Source organism: Phaethon aethereus (assembly GCF_964289735.1).
Source record: "Phaethon aethereus genome assembly, chromosome: 1".
Lineage (NCBI taxonomy): Eukaryota > Metazoa > Chordata > Aves > Phaethontiformes > Phaethontidae > Phaethon > Phaethon aethereus.
Window position 1 is genome coordinate 204,180,437 of NC_138575.1, and position 19,766 is coordinate 204,200,202.

Genomic DNA, 19,766 nt, shown 5'->3' on the forward strand with positions numbered 1-19,766 from the left:
GTCTTTTCTGTTTCTTGAACTGTTATACACATTATTCAACAATCTATTACAATATCCTACAAGTACTTTTACTATTATTTTATAGAACTATAAAGCAAACATGTTTAAATCATAACTACTCTGTCATCAACAGACATCATTTGCAAAAGCAGGACTGTGAGGGAGACAGAGCCTAGAGCTCCAGTAGGAGCGGGGCTGCCAAAGGGCTGCCAAAGGAAGGGGCAAGGCACAGGGTGGTCTCCCCAGGAGCTTCCCCCACCTAGACCATGGCTCAGCCAAGCATGGGGGTGCTCAGCCAAGCATGGGGGTGCTCAGCCAAGGCATGGGGTGAGGCTTGTGACATGGACTGGAGGTAGGAGAGAGACAAAGGCTACAGCATTACAGCAGGAAGTAAATGCCAAGGAATGCAGTGTGGCATGAGATACATAAAGGAGAAATAATCCACTATAAATATCAGCTGACATCTTAATTGATTTGGTCACACCATTCTTTTCCTACTAATTAAAATTAGCAGCATTACTGCTTTTAAAAATAAACTCACAGTTTGATTCTAAACTTTGGCCAACTACAGGTTGCAAAGGAAAAGAATTCTTCCTTGATAAGTACACTTATGTCTCTTTTTTCAAATTCCTACATCAACTGCATCTTTCCTTGGATCAATTAAATTCATACAGATTTTAAATCATCATGAGGTGACCATAGCTCTTAAAATACTCTCTCCAAGCATGCTAGGTATCTTGTATTGCTGTATAGTACCTCTTCTTTCCCTAAAAGCTCCCAGAAATCTTCACGTTTTTTAATCATCAGCAATAAACTCAGTACTGACATTGTTGTATCGTCCCTGGTATTAGAACTCCATTTTTCTTCCTTAGATGAAACATCCTTTTCAGATCCTAAAGAACTGTATGTGAATTAATATAAAATTAATGAAGTTACAGTCACTGTCCTACTCATCCTACTTCACCCCTATATACTGATGCAAAAATTATTAGAAAATACTCCTTTTGAACTCCATGTTTAAATCTACCTGAATGGTCTCTTTAATGTAATAATGTGGTTTGTAAGGGTATCCTGTTAAGAGTGAGACAAAGACAAGAAGGAGAAAAAGGGCCACAAAAACGATCTGAGGGATGGAACATCCCTCCTCTGAGGACAGGCTGAGAGGTTGGGGTTTTTCAGTCTGGATGAAGAGAAGGCTCCAGGGAGATCTTATTGCAGCCTGCCAGTACTTAAAGGGGTCTTATCAGAAAGATGGGGACAGACGTTTTAGCAGGGCCTGTTGTGACAGGACAAGGGGTAACAGTTTTAAACTAAAAGAGGGGAGATTTAGACTAGGTATAAGGAAGACATTTTTCACAATGAAGGTGGTGAACCACTGGCAGGGGTTGCCCAGAGAGGTGGTAGCTGCCCCATCCCTGGAAACATTCCATGTCAGGTTGGACGGGGCTCTGAGCAACATGATCCAGTTAAAGATGTCCCTGCTCACTGCAGGGGGGTTGGACTAGATGGCCCTTCCAACTCAAACTATTCTATGAGTCTATAAAAAAGTAATAAATTGAACATCAAATACACTAACCCTAATGAGCAGTAAGGCAGACAGTAACAAGAGACCTGAACTATTACTGATGGATGAACACTAAAGGAACCACACAAGCACAACCTTGAGAAGGTTCACACAAGATTTCGTAACTGATAAGAACAAGAGAAACACGGTTATCTATGTTTATCAGTCTCATGGGAAAGAGCAAACATTACGGAATATCTGAAAGGCACCGTGAGGCTGCGCAGATAGACCAGCACCTGGAAAAACCCACGGTCAAGGCCAGTGACTGTGTAAGGGCCCTGTGGTGTGGGTATGGATATTGGACATATCTAGAGCCAATGCTATTATTTAAGGGATCAGTGAATGTGAGTACGCTTGTGAATCAAGGGAGTGAGGGCTGTCGTGGTTTAGCCCCAGTTGGCAACTAAGCACCACGCAGCCGCTCGCTCACTCCCCCTCCTGCAGTGGGACGGGGGAGAGAATTAGGAAAAACCTCGTGGGTTGATATAAACACGGTTTAATAGGACAGAAAGAAAGAAGGGAACAATAATGATAATACCAACAAAGGAATGTACAAGAACAAGTGATGCCCAATACAGCAATTGCTCACCACCCCGTGATCGACAGCCCGTCCCCGAGCAGCGATTTCCGCCCCGCGGCCAACTCCAGTTTATGTACTGGGCATGACGTCGTATGGTAGGGAATATCTCTTTGGCCAGTCTGGGTCAGCTGTCCCGGCTGTGTCCCCTCCCAGCTCCCCATGCACCCCCAGCCTGCTCGCTGGCAGGCCAGCACAAGAAGCTGGACTGTCCTTGACGGCTCAGCAACAACCCAAAACATCAGCACATTATCAACAGTTCCTCATCCCAAATCCAAAACACAGTCTCACACTAGCTTCTGTGAAGAAAACCAGCTCCATCCTGGCTGAAATTCAGTCTCACACTAGCTTCTGTGAAGAAAACCAGCTCCATCCTGGCTGAAACCAGGACAGGGCGTTCATAGTTCTGCTAGCAAATGTCAACCCCAATCAGCCAACAAGAAGGAATAAGTTTGTCCTGCCTGTGCTGTTCATGTTTATGTGAGTGCTGCCTGCATTTATCTTTTCCACCTCTCTTGCCTCTGTGGATACACGTGTGTATTGTGTGTGTGCATCTGTGCGCAGCCTTGCTAGGGCTGTGTCCTGGTTTCAGCCAGGATACAGTTAATTTTCTTCATAGAAGCTAGTCTGAGGCTATGTTTTGGATTTGGGATGAAAAAATGTTGATAACCTGCTGATGTTTTGAGTTGTTGCTAAGCAGCCAAGGACAGTCCAGCTTCTCGTGCTGCCCTGCCAGCAAGAAGGCTGGGGGTGCCCGGGAAGCTGGGAGGGGACACAGTCAGGACAGCTGACCCAGGCTGGCCAAAGGGATATTCCATACCATATGATGTCATGCCCAGTATGTAAAGCTGGGACAAAGAAGGAAGGAATGGAGGGATGTTCGGAGTGATAGTGTCTGTCTTCCCAAGAAACCATTACACGTGATGGGGTCCTGCTTCCCTGGAGATGGCTGAACCCCTGCCTGCCCATGGGGAGTGGTGAATGAATTCCTTGTTTTGCTTTGCTTGTGTGCACGGCTTTTGCTTTACTTATTAAACTGTCTTTATCTCAAACCACGAGTTTCCTCACTTTTACTCTTCCGATTCTCTTCTCCATCCGACCGGGGGGGAGTGAGTGAGCGGCTGCATCGGGCTTTGTTGCCGGCTGGGGTTAAACCACGACAGGCTGTAACCTGGAACAGCAGCAGCCTGCATCTCACAGACCTGCAGAAGAAACCTCCCGAGTTGAAATCCAAATGACTTCGCTCCCCTTACCAGTCTGCAACCTTCCATTTTCAAGAATGAATTTTAATCAGGAAGTTACTGAATAAATTCACTGGGATAAGTAAACTCTTCCTGAAGCTGAAGAGAAGAAGTTATTTATTTTATAAAAGTCTTTCCGTAAAGTCTGGTATGAAGAATTTCCTCATTTAGCCATGGAAATAATTAAGTAATAATATTTGGAAGATCAAATATACAAAGGGTGAAGTATCACAGCGTATCCTCCTCATTAAAACTGTCCACTCTTCCATTAACAAATGTGTTTAGGGAAAAGGAGACAAACCAAACAGAAGTACTCTGTTTCAATACAGTTTCTAAAACAGTTCTGTATTTTCTACCGAATTAAGAACAGCACGAGTAAAACTAAGAGACCACATAACTCCAAACCTCAGGTGATACAAATCAGCACCATTTCAGTAGCACAAAGGCCCCAAAATATCTCCAGTTTCCTCCCAGCAACAGCAGTATCACTAGCAAGGAGTCTCAAAAATACAAAATATACATTACATTTAAAATACAGACTTGTGGTACAATGCTTATAGTGTAGCATCTTCTGAAAGATCCCCATCTGTGACCTGAAGTCTAACTGCTGTCACACCTCTACAATTATTACTAATACCACCCAAATAAAAAAAAAAAAAAAAATTAAAAATGTTTCCAGCCATCACCTCATGTTGATCATCCCAAGTTCACAGCATATCTTACTTGCTGGAAAGCAAAGTAAGAAATAAGGCTCCTATTCATTTTACCTTCAGCACCAATGGGCATTTTTCTGAGCTTGGGTTCGTACACAGAAAGAGAGGTTATTAAGAAATGAGATTAATCCCTCTCTGCCACTATTTTACTCCTAACAACAGTGCATTTTTAGTTGAAAACTTGAAAAATGGAATGCGAAAGCATCTTCTGAATACTTTATTCACTTCTCCCTCTATTGTTGTTTAAAACATGTTACACATTTCAAAAGAGTTCAAATCTGTATTTCTCACTGGGCTGTCATTAAACATCCATTAATGCAGAATTCTTTTCACATCTTGAACAGTGTTACTGCCCTTTCCCTTGTCTTCAGCTGCTAAAATTTACTTTGCTTCCAAAACTTTAATACGCATTAATTACACCACAATTATACCTCAGATTTTTATTTACTTTTATGCATCTGATTTTCAATCTTCCCCCATTTGCAGAGGAAGGAGAGGATAACAAAATGTGAGACTCATGAAGGAAACCTAATTATAGTGTAGATGCTTTGCAAGTTTCCACAAGCCTTAAGGCACTGCAACACACATCTCATCTAATCCAACCATCTCGTGAATGCACCAAAGCATTTTTCTGATCATACTGAAAACTGCCCTCATTTAAATGACATTCACAAATGGATTTGAAAGCAATGGCCTGTGGATACTTTCTGAATAGTTTTGCTCTTCATCAGAAACCATTCCGCAAGGAAAGTTCATATTAAGCTTACAGGCCATATTCACCTAAAAAAAAAAAAAAAAGCAGGTATTTTGTGCAAGTTTTGATTTTAAAAAGTTATTTTTTTTCCCCGAAGATCTTTAATCTTCAAGATTATACTGAAGAAACCATAACAGAGGGATTCTCAGCGGAAGATGACCTACAAAATGACAAGCTTTATAAAAACACCGCTTTCTCTACATCCACTCACAATCGAAATCAAAATCTGAAGCCATGTGCAAGACATAAAAAACTGGATGAAAAAATATATGCTCTCACAGCCTTCCATAGTCTATTTATTATTTTAAGTCACCATTTTAAGGCCAATGTAGAGACTTCAGGTATTAGCATACATCTAGCTTCAGAGGACTTTTTGATTACTGATGTACCTATCCATATAGCAGACTGCTACGTTTGGTTTATACAGAATAAAACCAGATTTGTCTCTAGTGGTCTTCTAGTCTACCTATGTAATAACTTTAATAGATGTAGCATGTTTCCAAAATTAATTTAAGGAAAAAATAAAAACAGACAAACATCTGGAAGCATCAGCTTCGGTAGGAAGAAAAGGAATTAAGAGGAAGAAATATGAATCAAGAAACAGACAGATGAAACTTGCTGAAAGTCAAGGAACAGTAGAAAGTTAAATTGATCAAAAAGTTAATCAGAAATCTTGAACAAATGTGAAGCAAAAACAGAGAGGAAAAATTTAACCATGGCTTTTTCAAAAAGCTAGGAAGGAGAAAGTTTTAGGAGAATTCAGTAACTAAGGTAGAAAACCAAGAAACAGAGAGCTGTCACATCTGCTATTAGAAAAATGTCAAATGGACAAAGATCTACAGCAGTCTGCTTGCAGGAAGAAAATTAAAAATAAAAGGGTGGGCATGAAATAATTAGCATTATTGCAGAAAGGAAAGGTCAGACAACAGAGTTCGTGCTATGCCATGATGTCTTTTGGCTGACAGTGGAGTACAGAGGATTTTAAAAGAAGCAATGACAGTCACAAGCGATGGATTTAAGACTTCATATAAAAGGGACTGCTGAATGCCAGTGAGGGAATGTATAAGGTGGGATCAAAGCATGTAACTTAAAAAACACATGATATTGATGATGTGGCCAGTCCTCTTCATTTTGCCTGCCTCACTTTTGAAAAGGCATTCTCTTTTCATAGTATCTCCACAGTTGTAATATTTTTTTTAATGTAGGTAAATATCTGATCAATGTCATTTGTTCTCCTTGGCATTACAACAATGAAGTTAACAATGTTAACTGACCCACTGATGAAGTATTAATCATTGAAGTCTGATGTCAAACATACAACAGCGTCACTCAAAGTATATGAATTTTCCAGTGAATAGCAGGTTGACTGGAAAGTCGTAAATCAGTCTCTCCTTCCTTGTTTATTAAGCTGCATCCTTGAAATCTCATAGCATTGCTTTCTGTAAAATTAACCATGATTTCACCTATAGACAGAAAACTTCATTTCTTTGCAGCTAGTTTCAAACGCAACACTTGGCTAAAGAAGAGACGAGATTTTTTGTAGATGCCAAATGACTGTAAAAGGACTACAGGAATAGACCTTCAAATTAGATGTGTGAAGCATGCTCTGACTTTAGCTGGAATACTTCAGTGCCCAAAGGTAACTTGAAGATTTCACAAATCCCCTCTAAATTATTTTGTTCAAATACAAACCTTTACAGACACTAGAACATCTAGCACTAATATCTAGCAATCAGTGAATAAAGTGAAACTGGGTAAAGTCATCATTTGCAGAGCAGGGCAATAAAAAACGATTTTTAATGCTTTGGAAATTAGAAGCTTTGAGTATAAAGCAGGCCTTTAGTAACACGTAGTCCTGGGCTCTCATGTTTATCCATTATCTGGAGAAATCCAAACCCTTCTCACAATGACTAACAGAATGATCCCTGAACTCACAGACATCCATATGACTGGTACATGACAAGGTCAGAAAATTCCATTTTGGTCCATGAAAAATAATACAAAAGCAGTTTGCAAACTTGTGGTCTGCAATTTAAAGGTTTTTAAATGCCAGAGAAGCCAAACTGCAGATACTAAAGTTTTCAATTACAGCCAAAATTACATGACACTATTTGAATAATTCATGAAATAAATTCTGATAGTCCTAATAACACCGATGCAAAAAGTTATCATTTTTGCCTGCCTGAACTGTGATACTGAATGTTAAACAAGTGATAGTCTGAAGACGTCAGAGACACTCCTTCACCTCCCCTTCCTCCTAAACGTCTTCAGCATTTGTTAGAGCAAGTATGCCAAACACCACTTTCTTTTTGTGAAACAAATGCTACTTTAAAAAAAAATGATGCTCCCACTAAACTCTCACCAGATTTTAAAGTTGTAAATAAAGCTCCACTGTTACCAGCAACTGGTATTGCATAAGGCTCTGTGTTATCCAGCTACTACATCAGAACATCTTCCTGTGTGCAATGTAGTCCTGAAAAAACGATGAATTTAGATGAACTTGTACTATAATCCATACACAGTATCTATTTCTGCACTTCAGTAATTGAAGTAGAAATCAACTTACCCTATGTTTTTCCTTTACTTTCTTCCTGTATTCTTCTTTGTCAAATTTGTCTTCTTCCTGCAGTATCTCTTTTGCTTTATCTAAGTTGATGCCACTGGCATCATCTTCCTCATCTGCTTTCGCCAAACTGGATTTTTGCACAGGTGGCCACTGCTGCACTAACTGAATGACACGTCAACAAGAAAAATAATGGTTAGAATAATTTTTTCCACATCAAAGTTTTGATGCCCTAAACATTCCAATACATTATTTTTCTAGATTAAAAAAAAAGGCCATTTGCAAAGGAAACAAGCAAACAAAACTTTTGCACAATACAAACTCAAATACCTTATTAAATATCACGTTCAGTCAAAAATGAATATTTCAAAACAATGTCTCCATTACACCATATTACTGTTTAATGGATTCACTTGGGACTTTTTCTCCTATTTTTCTCTCTGCCTAATGGAACAAGTAATTTATAATCCTGCTAGTCATTTTGGGAGAAAAATTATATTTGCTTTCAAGACATGAGTCTACAAAATATATGCAACAGAACAAAACACTAGTAAATCGAAACAGCATGTTTTCATGTAAACAATCAACATTCCAACATATTAACTGAGAGAAAAACAAGATAAGTCTTCATCACACAGTACACAAAAAAACGTGACTGCGTGTTCATGTTTTGGGGGAAGCAAGGAAAACAGATGTGGAGAGTTTTATGGGTTATTATACAAAAACTAGATTGGAAATGTTTGATGATTCAAGTTTTGTCATGTGGATGACATGCTGAACACATACAGCTTCCCTTAAATAGGGAAGAGAAGGCTCCAGGGAGATCTTATTGCAGTCTGCCAGTACTTAAAAGGGGGCTTCTAAGAAAGATGAGGACAGACGGTTTAGTAGGGCCTGTAGAGATAGGACAAGGGGTAATGTTTTTAAACTAAAAGAGGGGAGATTTAGACTAGATCTAAGGAAGAAATTTTTCACAATGAAGGTGGTGAACCACTGGCACAGCTTGCCCAGAGAGGTAGTAGATGCCCCATCCCTGGAAACATTCCAGGTCGGGTTGGACGGGGCTCCGAGCAACCTGCTCTAGCTGAAGGTGTCCCTGCTCACTGCAGGAGGGTTGGACTAGATGACCTTTAAAGACACCTTCCAACCCAAACTATTCAATGATTCCATGATTAAATACCTGAAACTCTAAAGCGAAGACAAAGACTACATATTGACCAAAAAATATCCCCACCTATCTTATGACCTAATAGCTTATATCTCATGGTATGAGCTGACATCATCTGGGGGTAGTCTTTCTAAAATCATTCTTTCTTATGGATTAGTAGAGTAGTAACTCTTAAAAAGAAACTATATGGCAGAAAATATAGAATGTCTTTCAGATAAAAATGCAAAATCAAATGTGTTTAGGACTCCCTAATGCATACAGGGTGTTACTCACCCAGATACTGATAAATCAAACCCAGTCTTTCCACTTCCTTTCATAAAGTGGCGTTTGTGTACTTGTATTTTCTAGAAAGATACATTTCTTAAAGGAGTTTTATTTTATCAAAGAGAAGCATATGGAGTAGAACAGTAAAACTTTAAAGCAGAGTTTTACCCATCTCGGAAAAAAGCAGGAACAACATCCATAGATTCAAACTTTATGTTTCCTTAAATAAGTGACCCCTTCTCTACTGTCCTACCTTTCTAACTATAATCTTTGTGCTTTTTTTTTTCCTCCATCCTCACACCTTTTTGTTTCATTGCATAGATAAAATACATACGGAAATGTTTTATGTAAGATGAGATGACAGCTTTTGAATATCTAAAAATATCTGAAGATACAATTCCCAGTCAATGGGATAACCTCTACAACTTTCTAAATTTTGTCTAATGTCAGTAATTATATGGCTATACTCCCTCCACCAGCAATAGAAAATGCTTTACTTTATTTGGTCACAAAAGAAGATTATGTACTTGTAAAGGTGACCTCTCATTCAGTTTATGCCTTACTGAAATTAATCTAGAGTTAACAAAAAAAGGCTACTTTTTTTTCTTAATGCTGGAAATAGAAAACCAATGCACACAGCATCTGAAGCTGTGAAATCAAATGTTAGAAAAGTTTATGGAGTGTGTAGACTTGCTAGTGAGGTTATCACTAAAATGAAACCCTAGCATCCACAACAGTTCCTTTCAGTATAAAATCGATACATTTTTCCAGGGGTTATTAAAAGACCCAATTAAATTACTGGCAAATTTCAATGCACTGCTATATCAGCATCCGTATGTGAAAATTTGATACTTCCTTAGCTTTCCTAACAAAACTTTTAATCTAGAAATAGTGAATGCTGAAAAGAAAACCAAGGACTTCTTTTAATTCCAGTACATTAACTCAAGACTTGGGGGAGCTTTGGCAAATACTTACAGAAAAATTGTTTTATATTTCTGTAAGGAAAAATAATAAAGGCACTTTATTCCACCTGAAATTGGAGTTAATAAGCAGAAAAGAGGTATAGTTCTTCCTGTAAATCCACTAACAAGCTCGCTCGCTCTGTAACAAGTATGTTGCACATAAAAAGGTGAAAAGAGGTCAGTGCTCAGCATTCCTCTTTTTCCCAGTGGAACTGAATTCTTAAGATGAACAGTTTTGCCAAACTTAAACCAATTATGAAAACCACAGACTTTTCAAAAGCATATCTCTTTATACAAAGTATCTTTGTCTTTATAGAAACTACAGGTTCAGTTCCCACCAAAACACAACTATTTTGAATTGATCTTACCTCTCCATCCTCTGTGAAGACTATTTTTGTGTTGACTTTAAATTTCTTCTTCAAGATTTTTTTGGCTTCTTGGGTTTTAGTTGTTTTTTTCTTCATCTTTGATTTTGATGCATTCTGTATAAAAGAAAAATGAGATTTCTTATGTTTTTTTTTCTAGTCACAGAGTATATGCTTCAAACTTTCTTAAAGCAGTTAGATGTATTAAAATTTATTCATGTGTTTCAGGAATTACCAGTAAATTACAGTAAATGTTAGCTAACAGACCTTTTCATAAAAATGTTTTAAGCTGCCCATATCATGAGGAACTCATTTACTATGATAAGAATTCAGCTTAACATAAATTCTGCCAGCAGCAGGACACCTGACTCATTCAAATTTCACTAACCTTTTTGGGACAAGGACGCTATATTCACCAGCTCATGATGTTCGCAAGCCTCATCAGACAAGAAATCCAGTATAACTTACTGCAGCCATTAGCTACAATTGATCAGATACCACTTTCATCTCACTTGTCTTCATGTTGTCCCCAGGCACTGCAGCACACCAGTTTTTGAGTTATTTCTGTGCCAATGAAGGGCACAAATGGCCATACAAGAACCTTCCTATTTCATAACTTGTCTCTTACACTCTCATCAGGGTACAGAATATCAGTGCTAGAAGATGCTTACCAAATTAAATAACATTTAGAATCACGAAAGTCAGTAGCATCATAGGAAAAAAGTTGTAGTGAAACAATGTGGTGAAGACACCAGGGAAACTAATACAGTGAGTCAGCAGAGATTGTGAAACCCAGAAACTAACACCATTTCCAACAGGTTGAGTTTGTTCTTTCTTGGCTCCCACTGAGAAAGCAACACTGGCCAGAAAAAGCAAATAATATCAGCAAAACAGGATTCCCATGTAAAACACACTGATACTGAAGTTACATTTATTTTTTGTGTGTGCAATCTTGCTTTTGGAAAGAAGAGGTGAAGAGGTCACTTCCATTTTTGACAGAGATTGTGGATTTATCTAGAGTATTTTTACATTTTGGAGATAGTTTGCAACTCTGGGAGGACCATTTTAATTACTTCTGTAAAATGCAGTGGAAAATAAATCGTCGCATCCACCGGTGGCCTGCATAGGTTTCACAGAGACAGCCATCTGGTGGCAAGATCATGGAAACAAAGAACGTGGAGATTCCCAACCTCCAGCTCTTCTGAGAGCTCTCCTTTCAAGAACAAAGGCTGTATGTGTTCAGGCATCTAATGGGACACAATACATATAGAGGACATTTTAAGCAACAACTCTCATTGCAGAAAGTATTTTATAGCAAAAGATATTCCACAGGAATATGTGGAGATGCCACAGAAGAAGACCCATAACTCTTTACCGGATGATAAACGAGTGCAAAGGTCCACTACTCAGGAAAAATGCTGAAAAACAGTCACTAAACTGTCTAAACACCTATAAATAATGGAAAGTAGTCAAAGCAACCAGAAAGAAAAAACTGAACTTCTTTTTCTCACTTTTTTATTTTGGTCATTTTAATCAGTTTCATGTTCTATACCAAATCCACTATAAAAGGAAGCAAAAAAAAATTAACTCAGAAAGTCACTATCATTACAGTCAGCACACTAATGCACTGAAATATGAACTATAAAAGAGAAAAATTACAGTCTTCCTAACAGGAAAAATGGCTTGTGACAGCTACTGCGCTGTGTTATCAAGAAATTACTATTAAAGAAAATAGTAACTGTAGCAGCACTTATGTCCTCAGTACTGTCATATGATTTTTGTTGCACCGTACAGCTATTACTACTTAGGCACACCTTTAACAGCTTAGAAAGCTGTACTATTCCATCACTCCTGCTGTTTATAGAATCATAGAATCATTTAGGTTGGAAAAGACCTTTAAGATCATCATCATCGCATCTACAAGAAAGGCCAGAAAGAGGATCCTGGGAGCTACAGGCCTGTCAGCCTGACCTCCGTACTGGGGAAGATGATGGAGCGGAAGATTGAGAGTGCTCACAGGGCATCAGCACGACAACCAACGGATCAGGCCCAGCCAGTATGGGTTCATGAAAGGCAGGTCCTGCTTGACCAACCTGATCTCCTTCTATGACCAGGTGACCCGCCTAGTGGATGAGGGAAAGGCTGTGGAAGATGTCTACCTGGACTTTAGTAAAGTCTTTGACAGCGTCTCCCACAGCATTCTCCTGGAGAAACTGGCGGCTCATGGCTTAGACAGGTGCACTCTTCACTGAGTAAAGAACTGGCTGGATGGCCGAGCCCAGAGAGTTGTGGTGAATGGCGTTAAATCCGGCTGGCGGCTGGTCACAAGGGGTGTTCCCCAGGGCTCAGTTCTGGGGCCGCTCTTGTTCAGTATCTTTATTGATGATCCAGATGAGAGGATCGAGTGCTCCCTCAGTAAGTTTGCAGATGACACCAAGTTGGGTGGGAGTGTTGATTTGCTGGAGGGTAGGAGGGCTCTGCAGAGGATCTGGACAGGCTGGATTGGTAGGCAGAGGTCAAATGTATGAGGTTTAATAAGGCCAAGTGCAGGGTCCTGCAGTCCGGTCACAACAACCCCATGCAATGCTACAGGCTTGAGGAGGAGTGGCTGGAGAGCTGCCTGGTGGAAAAAGACCTGGGGGTGCTGGTTGACAGCCGGCTGAATATGAGCCAGCAGTGTGCCCAGGTGGCCAAGAAGGCCAACAGCATCTTGGCCCATATCAGAAATGGGATGGTGGAGTCACCATCTCTGGAAGTGTTCAAAAAATGTGTGGATGTGGCACTTCAGGACATGGTTTAGGGGACAATGTGGCACTGGATTAATGGTTGGACTTGATGATCTTGAAGGACCTTTCCAACCTTAGTGATTCTGTGATTATCAAGTCCAACCATTACCCTAGCACTGCAAAGTCCACCACTAAACCACGTCCCTAAGCACCACATCTACACATTTCTTTTAAATACCTCCAGCGACGGTGACTCAACCACTTCCCCAGGGCAGCCTGTTCCAATGCTTGACAACCCTTTCAGTGAAGAAATTTTTCCTAATACCCTATCTAAACCTCCCCTGGCACAACTTGAGGCCATTTCCTCTTGTCCTAGCGCTTCTTCCTTGGGAGAAGAGACCAACACCCACGTCACCACAACCCCCTTTCAGGTAGTTGTAGAGAGCAGTAAGGTCTCCCCTCAGCCTCCTCTTCTCCAGGCTGAACAACCCCAGTTCCCTCAGCTGCTCCTCATATGACTTGTGCTCCAGACCCCTCATCAGCTTTGTTGCCCTTCTCTGGACACGCTCTAGCACCTCAATAGATACACCTCAACTTGACACACCCCACAGATAATTAAACTGTGTTTTTTATTAGGGCACTTTCACTGCTTTACTAAACTGAACAATGGCTACCAAAGACAATGGCTATCAAGGCTCCCTCAGCTTCAGACACCATCTCCTGACTGACTGTCACAGCTTAAGACCGAATGGGCTCAGAGACCAAAACATTTTCATCACAGACGTAGGCACAATTTTACAAACTACATGACTTCACTGTTCAGCAGGAGATATGATGCAGCCCAGGAGGGAAGTTGGGTGGATTAGTGCAGTGGTTCCTGACATGGCCTCCCTGTCCCAAGGGGGAGGCTACATGGTCCAGGAGAAGAGTCGAGGAAGGTCAGCCATAGGGTGTATACAGTCCTGGGGCTACTGTGGGGTTCCATAGATGCTGCTTTGGTCCTCTCCTGAGAAACTCTCTCACATTTTTCTGGAGTTCCTATACAGTTCTGAAGTCTCTCTCTTCTGTCACCTAAGTCTCTCCCTGCATGTCTCCATTAGCATCTTACAGAGCATCTACTCACCACATCTCAGGAGCCTCTCCCCATACCGCCTGCCCCAGTGGCTGCCACTCTGTCTTGAACATATCTGAGCCAGCAGTTCCTCCAACTGGCTGCAGTATTGATGCAGAATGGGTCAGTCGCATCCTTCTCAGCTCATGGCCTCCTCTCCCACCCCTGCTGCCCCTGTGACTCCCTCACCCAAATACCTAATGCCCTCACCCAAATTTCTAATGCCACCGCCTGTCTTTGCTTTGACATCACATTTGGACAGCTACATGGAAACACCAATTTCCCATCAAGCAGGAGTCCGATTCATCCATTGTAAAAAGCGTAACACCAACGGACAGTATACCTCAGGCTTTCCTAATCTTCAGTGCCAACCCCCAGTTCCCTGCGTTTTCGAGCCATTCTGCTTACTCATTTCCCATTTTCGTTTTTTGTTAGAAGATAACTGACAATTTACAAGCAGCAGGTTGGCATTAACCCACATTCTCCATACCTTCATCTCTGTTCTTCATAATGAGTTTACCACACCAGCAGACAACACCAGCTGCTAGAGGCTGTCAAAAGATCTCCTCCATCTGTTAAAGAAGTGCTGCAAAGAATACAACCATGGCAGAAGCAATGACTCCACTCAAACTGCTCAGCAAACAGCTGAAATCCGGGGTCGAGGGCTTTGCAGGCAGAAGCACTGTCACATCAGCAGAGATAACTGAATGGAGGGTTTCTGCTCACAACCAGACCTTGCCCCTAATGCCAGAGCAAGCCATAGGCCTGGGCATTTTAAAGTGAGCTGAGAGATGATAGCAGCTCCCCACACTCACTGGCTCACTCAGAAAACACTGTGTATCAAAACCTGCTCAACTAAGATCTACCTTAGTAAATCCATTTCTAAAGCTGAATTATACCATCAATTAAGCCACCGATCCAAACAAAGTGGGCATGCATGATCTGGGCATGCTGCTGTTTTCATGCTGCTGTTAGGTATCAAAGGGATTCTGCGGTTGAACACAACCTGGTAACACAAGTGAAGGCACCAGCCGGAGCACACACAGGGCCCTGTTGATGGGAAGAGGCTACCTGCTGCTCATCAGCGCGCACGTTTTGCCCTACGCCCAACAGGACAGGCCCTCAAGTCTCACCTCTTCCTCTGTGAGGGTATGGCGATAGTTAAACTGATCAAACAAGATCAGAGTGATAATCAGCCTCTTTGAAATGCTATATAACAGTTAAGCATTAGAAGTTAAGAGTCATGTGAGCTTATAAAAATTTCATAAAATGTAAACTCAGCTGCGGGGCTGAGGGACTTTCTATTGTTACCAACCAAAAGCCTAAATTTGTTCTTCCTTTTGCATATGCACATGCACATGCCAGATGGCTTGCTGGATTATTTAATGAGTTAGAATAAAAACTAGCTCCTAGAAGCACAGAAAATTCAAACATTTTGATATATAATCAGAAACAATACAGCTAATATGCAAATTCTTTTCTATTTTTCTCAAGAAGGAGCAGGGTTTTGTTTTCTGGCTTAAAAGATTGGATATGCTTAGCTGAATCTATGACAAAGGTTTTCTAAATGAAGATACTGACAAGTTTAAGACATAAGGTTTACTATTTTTCAATTATATTTTTTTTTCTGAAAAGACAGGGCATCAGAAACACAAATGTCAGTAAATTTTGCTATTCTAATATGGAATAATTTTTTCTTACTAATACAGTTTTTAAAGTGAATCGTTTAGACTGAGAATGTAACCCTCAGTAACTCAGGATCAAAGCACTTACAGTCTCTTACCATAACCCAGACAAACACATTTGCTTTGACCTTTGGAGTGTTACAAATGATCAAATGTAAAGTTTGTTTCTAACTATAATTTCCTTTTTAATTGCAACTCAACGAGCCTGTGAAAGCAAGCACAGCATATTCACTACAGAAGCTGTCTAAAGACAGGACTACATTATTGTGGTGGGGTAAAATACCAGTAGGAAAAAAGTTATAATCAATTTTCCAGTCGTATTAGCTATAATAAGCATTAATGCTCTTCTAGGGTTTTTGTGGGCTTTTTTTCTGCCCCCCTGCTTATACCTTACAATTCCTAGGAAGAATGATGCTGTACCTGGAAATATTTTTCAGTTTCTCCCAACATTACTTTACCCAGAATTCAACAGCAACGCCTCCAAGAAACAAAAATCGATGTGGTACTGAATTTCACATGCTTGTTTCGTATTTCTTCAAGGTACTGCCCACAACAGTAGGAGCAAGTATTATCAGATTTGTATTATCACATCAATCCCCCCGTCAAGGTACGAAGTGCAGACTCTCATGTCATTCCCCAAAGAGTAAGCCACAGGCTTGCCAGATTGAAGCTACCAAACCTTAGACAAAAAGAAGGGCCATTTTCCTCTTCATACCATCGAGAGCATATAGACACGGTTTTCATCTGGCAGGCACTACAAAACTTTCAGAAGATTGAGTATCCTCCAACTACTAGTCTAAAGCAGCCTAACCATAAAACATTACCCATCAACTCCATAAACTTCCCAAACTCAGACTGTGAGGCTTTGATTACCTACAATGGAGATAAGGTTTCAAATACCTAACCATAGAGCAGCAGTGAGATACAAAATTCACACCTTACACATCATTATAAAACTTAAGGAAAACATCAAGAGAAGCAAAATATGCAGACTTTGAAGTCTAGTCCATATTACTTCAAGCACCTACAAAACTCTAAACACCAAAAAGCTTCCTCTTAGTAATACAATTTGACTCAACCAGCCATCTGTCTTCCTGTTGAGTACAAAGGATCAGAGAGGCAGAAATCCTAGGATGCAGCATGACCACAAGGAGATGTATGGATGCTGCTTTCCTTCATGATCTGTGGTAGCTGGGTGGCCTCTACTTTAATTTCCAGCCCACTTCTCTGCAATGACAGCTATTTCAGTCCTTCCTGATTTCTACTGACTGCTCACAAGCCACAGGCCACTTGTTGTGAACACCAGAACAAGCCAAAGCCACTGAGAAGTAGCAGTGCAAAGTTCTTCAAATTATCCCTCCACTTCCACAACACAACTCCCGCAACCTTTCCTAGGAAAACAAGCTACTTTGGTTAAAATGTATTGGGGTTTTTTAATGTCATACAAGTGAGGCTAACTTTGCTTCAGTGAAGTATTCTAAGTTTTTCCTTTTTTTAATCAAATCTTAAAAATTAGGAAGCTTATATTAGCAGAGACTATGCAACCAACTTGCATAGCATCTATATATGTCACTAAGCACAGCTTTTACCCTGATAGTTGTGAAGATACAGAAATAGGCAGGTTGGTACTCAAAAGACAAAACCAGCACTCCTTACATGTTTTTCTATTTGCTTCTCTATGAACTTTTAAAGCACATCAGCCAAGTATCAAGATCAACATGATCTTGAATTTTTCAAGTGGTGGCTTAAATTAAAAGGGTGGATTGATGGGGTTCTTGTTGGTTCAGGGTGTTTTTTCCTCACGGGGTGTGTGAAGGGTGTCATTTTGTTTTTTTAACTAGTATCATGCAAGATTTCAACCAAGATAATGAAAAAACACAAAGTTGAAATCATTGGCTGGTAATTTCTTATGCAATATTACAGTCTGAACAGGGACATTCTGGACAGCTAAATTAGGTGCTACATCTATGCATGTAAATATTTAGAAAGTAAATATTATTTACTTTCTAAAACTATTGAAAGAATGTTGATTTTGAAAAAGACCATTTTATAGGGTGGAACAACCTATATAGAGAACAGAACATGGCTTTTATGGTAACAGTTGTGAAGATAAGGATAAATCCAGGTTGGTATTCAAAAGAAAAACAGCACTCTAAGCTTACAGAGTAGGATAGATATGATGCTTTTCAAAATTACAGCAACAGGAAAAAAAAAATCAGAGGAAATAAGAAAAGCTTCTAATAACCACTATTCAATATTGCTCACCATTATGGACAACGACCACAAGACCAGCAGTTCATCACACTATCACTCCCATTTAAATTACCCTTCAGATCAAATAAACAGCAACAGATACAAGAAACCACAGTGAGGATGGAACTGTACTATGGCAACCACACGCTTAGATGATGCTTGCCTTTGGGTTTGATTACCATTAGAACAGAAGATTACATCTGAATTTGAATTTCATTACAGTTTTGTGTTTGGGTGCAAGAGTTTTGTTAGAGACGATGCCTTAGTAAACAACATACTGATATTTTATACAAAACAAATTAAATTAAGCCATGAAAGTTGAAAAGAACTAAATTTAAGATTAAAATCTCAGTATTTAACACAAAATGCAAGAGGGAGGAATAAAAAACTTGCCAACTTACAACTTGTTAAAACAACGAATCTTCTGCAATACATTTACACTATGAGCTTGGTTCTATGTTTAGACATGTATTTGCTACAATTCCTTGTATTTAAAAAAAGACTAATTTAGGAGATCATTTTTACTTGTATATGGACTATGATAACAGAAAAAAGGAGAAAGAGGTGCCAGTAAATGGCTCCATGCCTAGTATTTCTCTCCAACCACAGACAAGAACCAAGTTTAAGAACAGAAATCTTTATTAAATGGTTCTTCAGTGATAAATCTTACTCCCATTTCTAACTGCCACCACATAGCAGTATTTCTCTAGAATACTTTCAAAACACTGAAAACAACTAAAATGATTTTCTACTGAATTATTACGCTTTTTCTATGAGTGAATGCATATTCCATGTGATACATGACTGTTCGTTTCAGGAGCTGCTATTAAGACTTAAAATGGGGAGTTTTCGCAAAGGTTAAATAGAGATAGAGGTTGAAGTTTCTTTTCATCGCAAGTCAGTAAAAAAAGATGCTGAGAGAGATTAAAAAAAAGATGCTGACATACCAAAATTTACATTAAATTACTGAACTTACTCTGTGAATTACAACTTTAAAATCATAACCACCTAAACAACGGCAAAGACACCAGCGTTTTCAACACAAACCTCTTTGCAGGACATTGGGAGTTTCCTCAGTAGCTCTGAACTTCCAACTATGAATTTAGATGAGAGAAAGGATTTTTTTATTCCACATACACCCCTACCCCCCATTCACGTTAAGAGGTTTACTTCTGCTTTAACTATTTCCTCTTGTTTCTTTACAGGTAATTTAGAAATGCCTGGGTACCATTCCTACTCCTGAAATGTCTTCTGAAGCACAATTCCTGTATCCTCACAGCAGCATTTATCATCTACATATTTAAACCAAATTCTGAAAATAAAAAAAAAGTGCATCTATATCCTTCCATCCCTGAGAAAATTTGCATTGCTTTAGTTTTCTATACTGAAAAACAAGAATATTTTACCCAGTACAAAATCCCACGATACCAGAAGGAACCATGAATAAGCAGGACTGCACAATCAATTTTTCATCCTTTTTTCCTCCCTATCTTTCCCTCTCCCTCTGCTTTCTTTTTTTTTTTTTAACATATCTCTGGCTCTTCCACAGAACAAGAAGATTTTAAAGAATGCTTTAGTGCAGAGCTGAGCTTCCTCAGCCAACAAAACAAACATAGATTTGAATAACACAAATTACATAATTGTACACACAACTCTAGTATCTGCATGTGCCAACAAACAGTTTTTATCATTGATCTGCAAAATCACTGCACCTCATTTTCCAAATCTTTAAGTATAAGAATATTCTATAAGAAATAAGGCCAAAAAATAACAACTAAGTTTATCACTATAAGATATAATACAGACAAAACCACTATTTA

The 19,766-nt window shown here is 39.5% G+C and overlaps 1 protein-coding gene across 1 annotated transcript in view; it reads right to left on the minus strand.

Annotated features, from left to right (window-relative positions):
• DDX10 (DEAD-box helicase 10) overlaps window positions 1-19,766 on the minus strand; it is a gene marked incomplete at both ends in the record, with an annotated part of 201,187 nt that overhangs the window by 64,540 nt on the left and 116,881 nt on the right. The window contains 2 exons of the mRNA XM_082001371.1: window positions 7,416-7,577; window positions 10,175-10,288. Of these exons, the coding sequence (XP_081857497.1) occupies window positions 7,416-7,577; window positions 10,175-10,288 (276 nt within the window). The remainder of the gene's footprint in view (window positions 1-7,415; window positions 7,578-10,174; window positions 10,289-19,766) is intronic.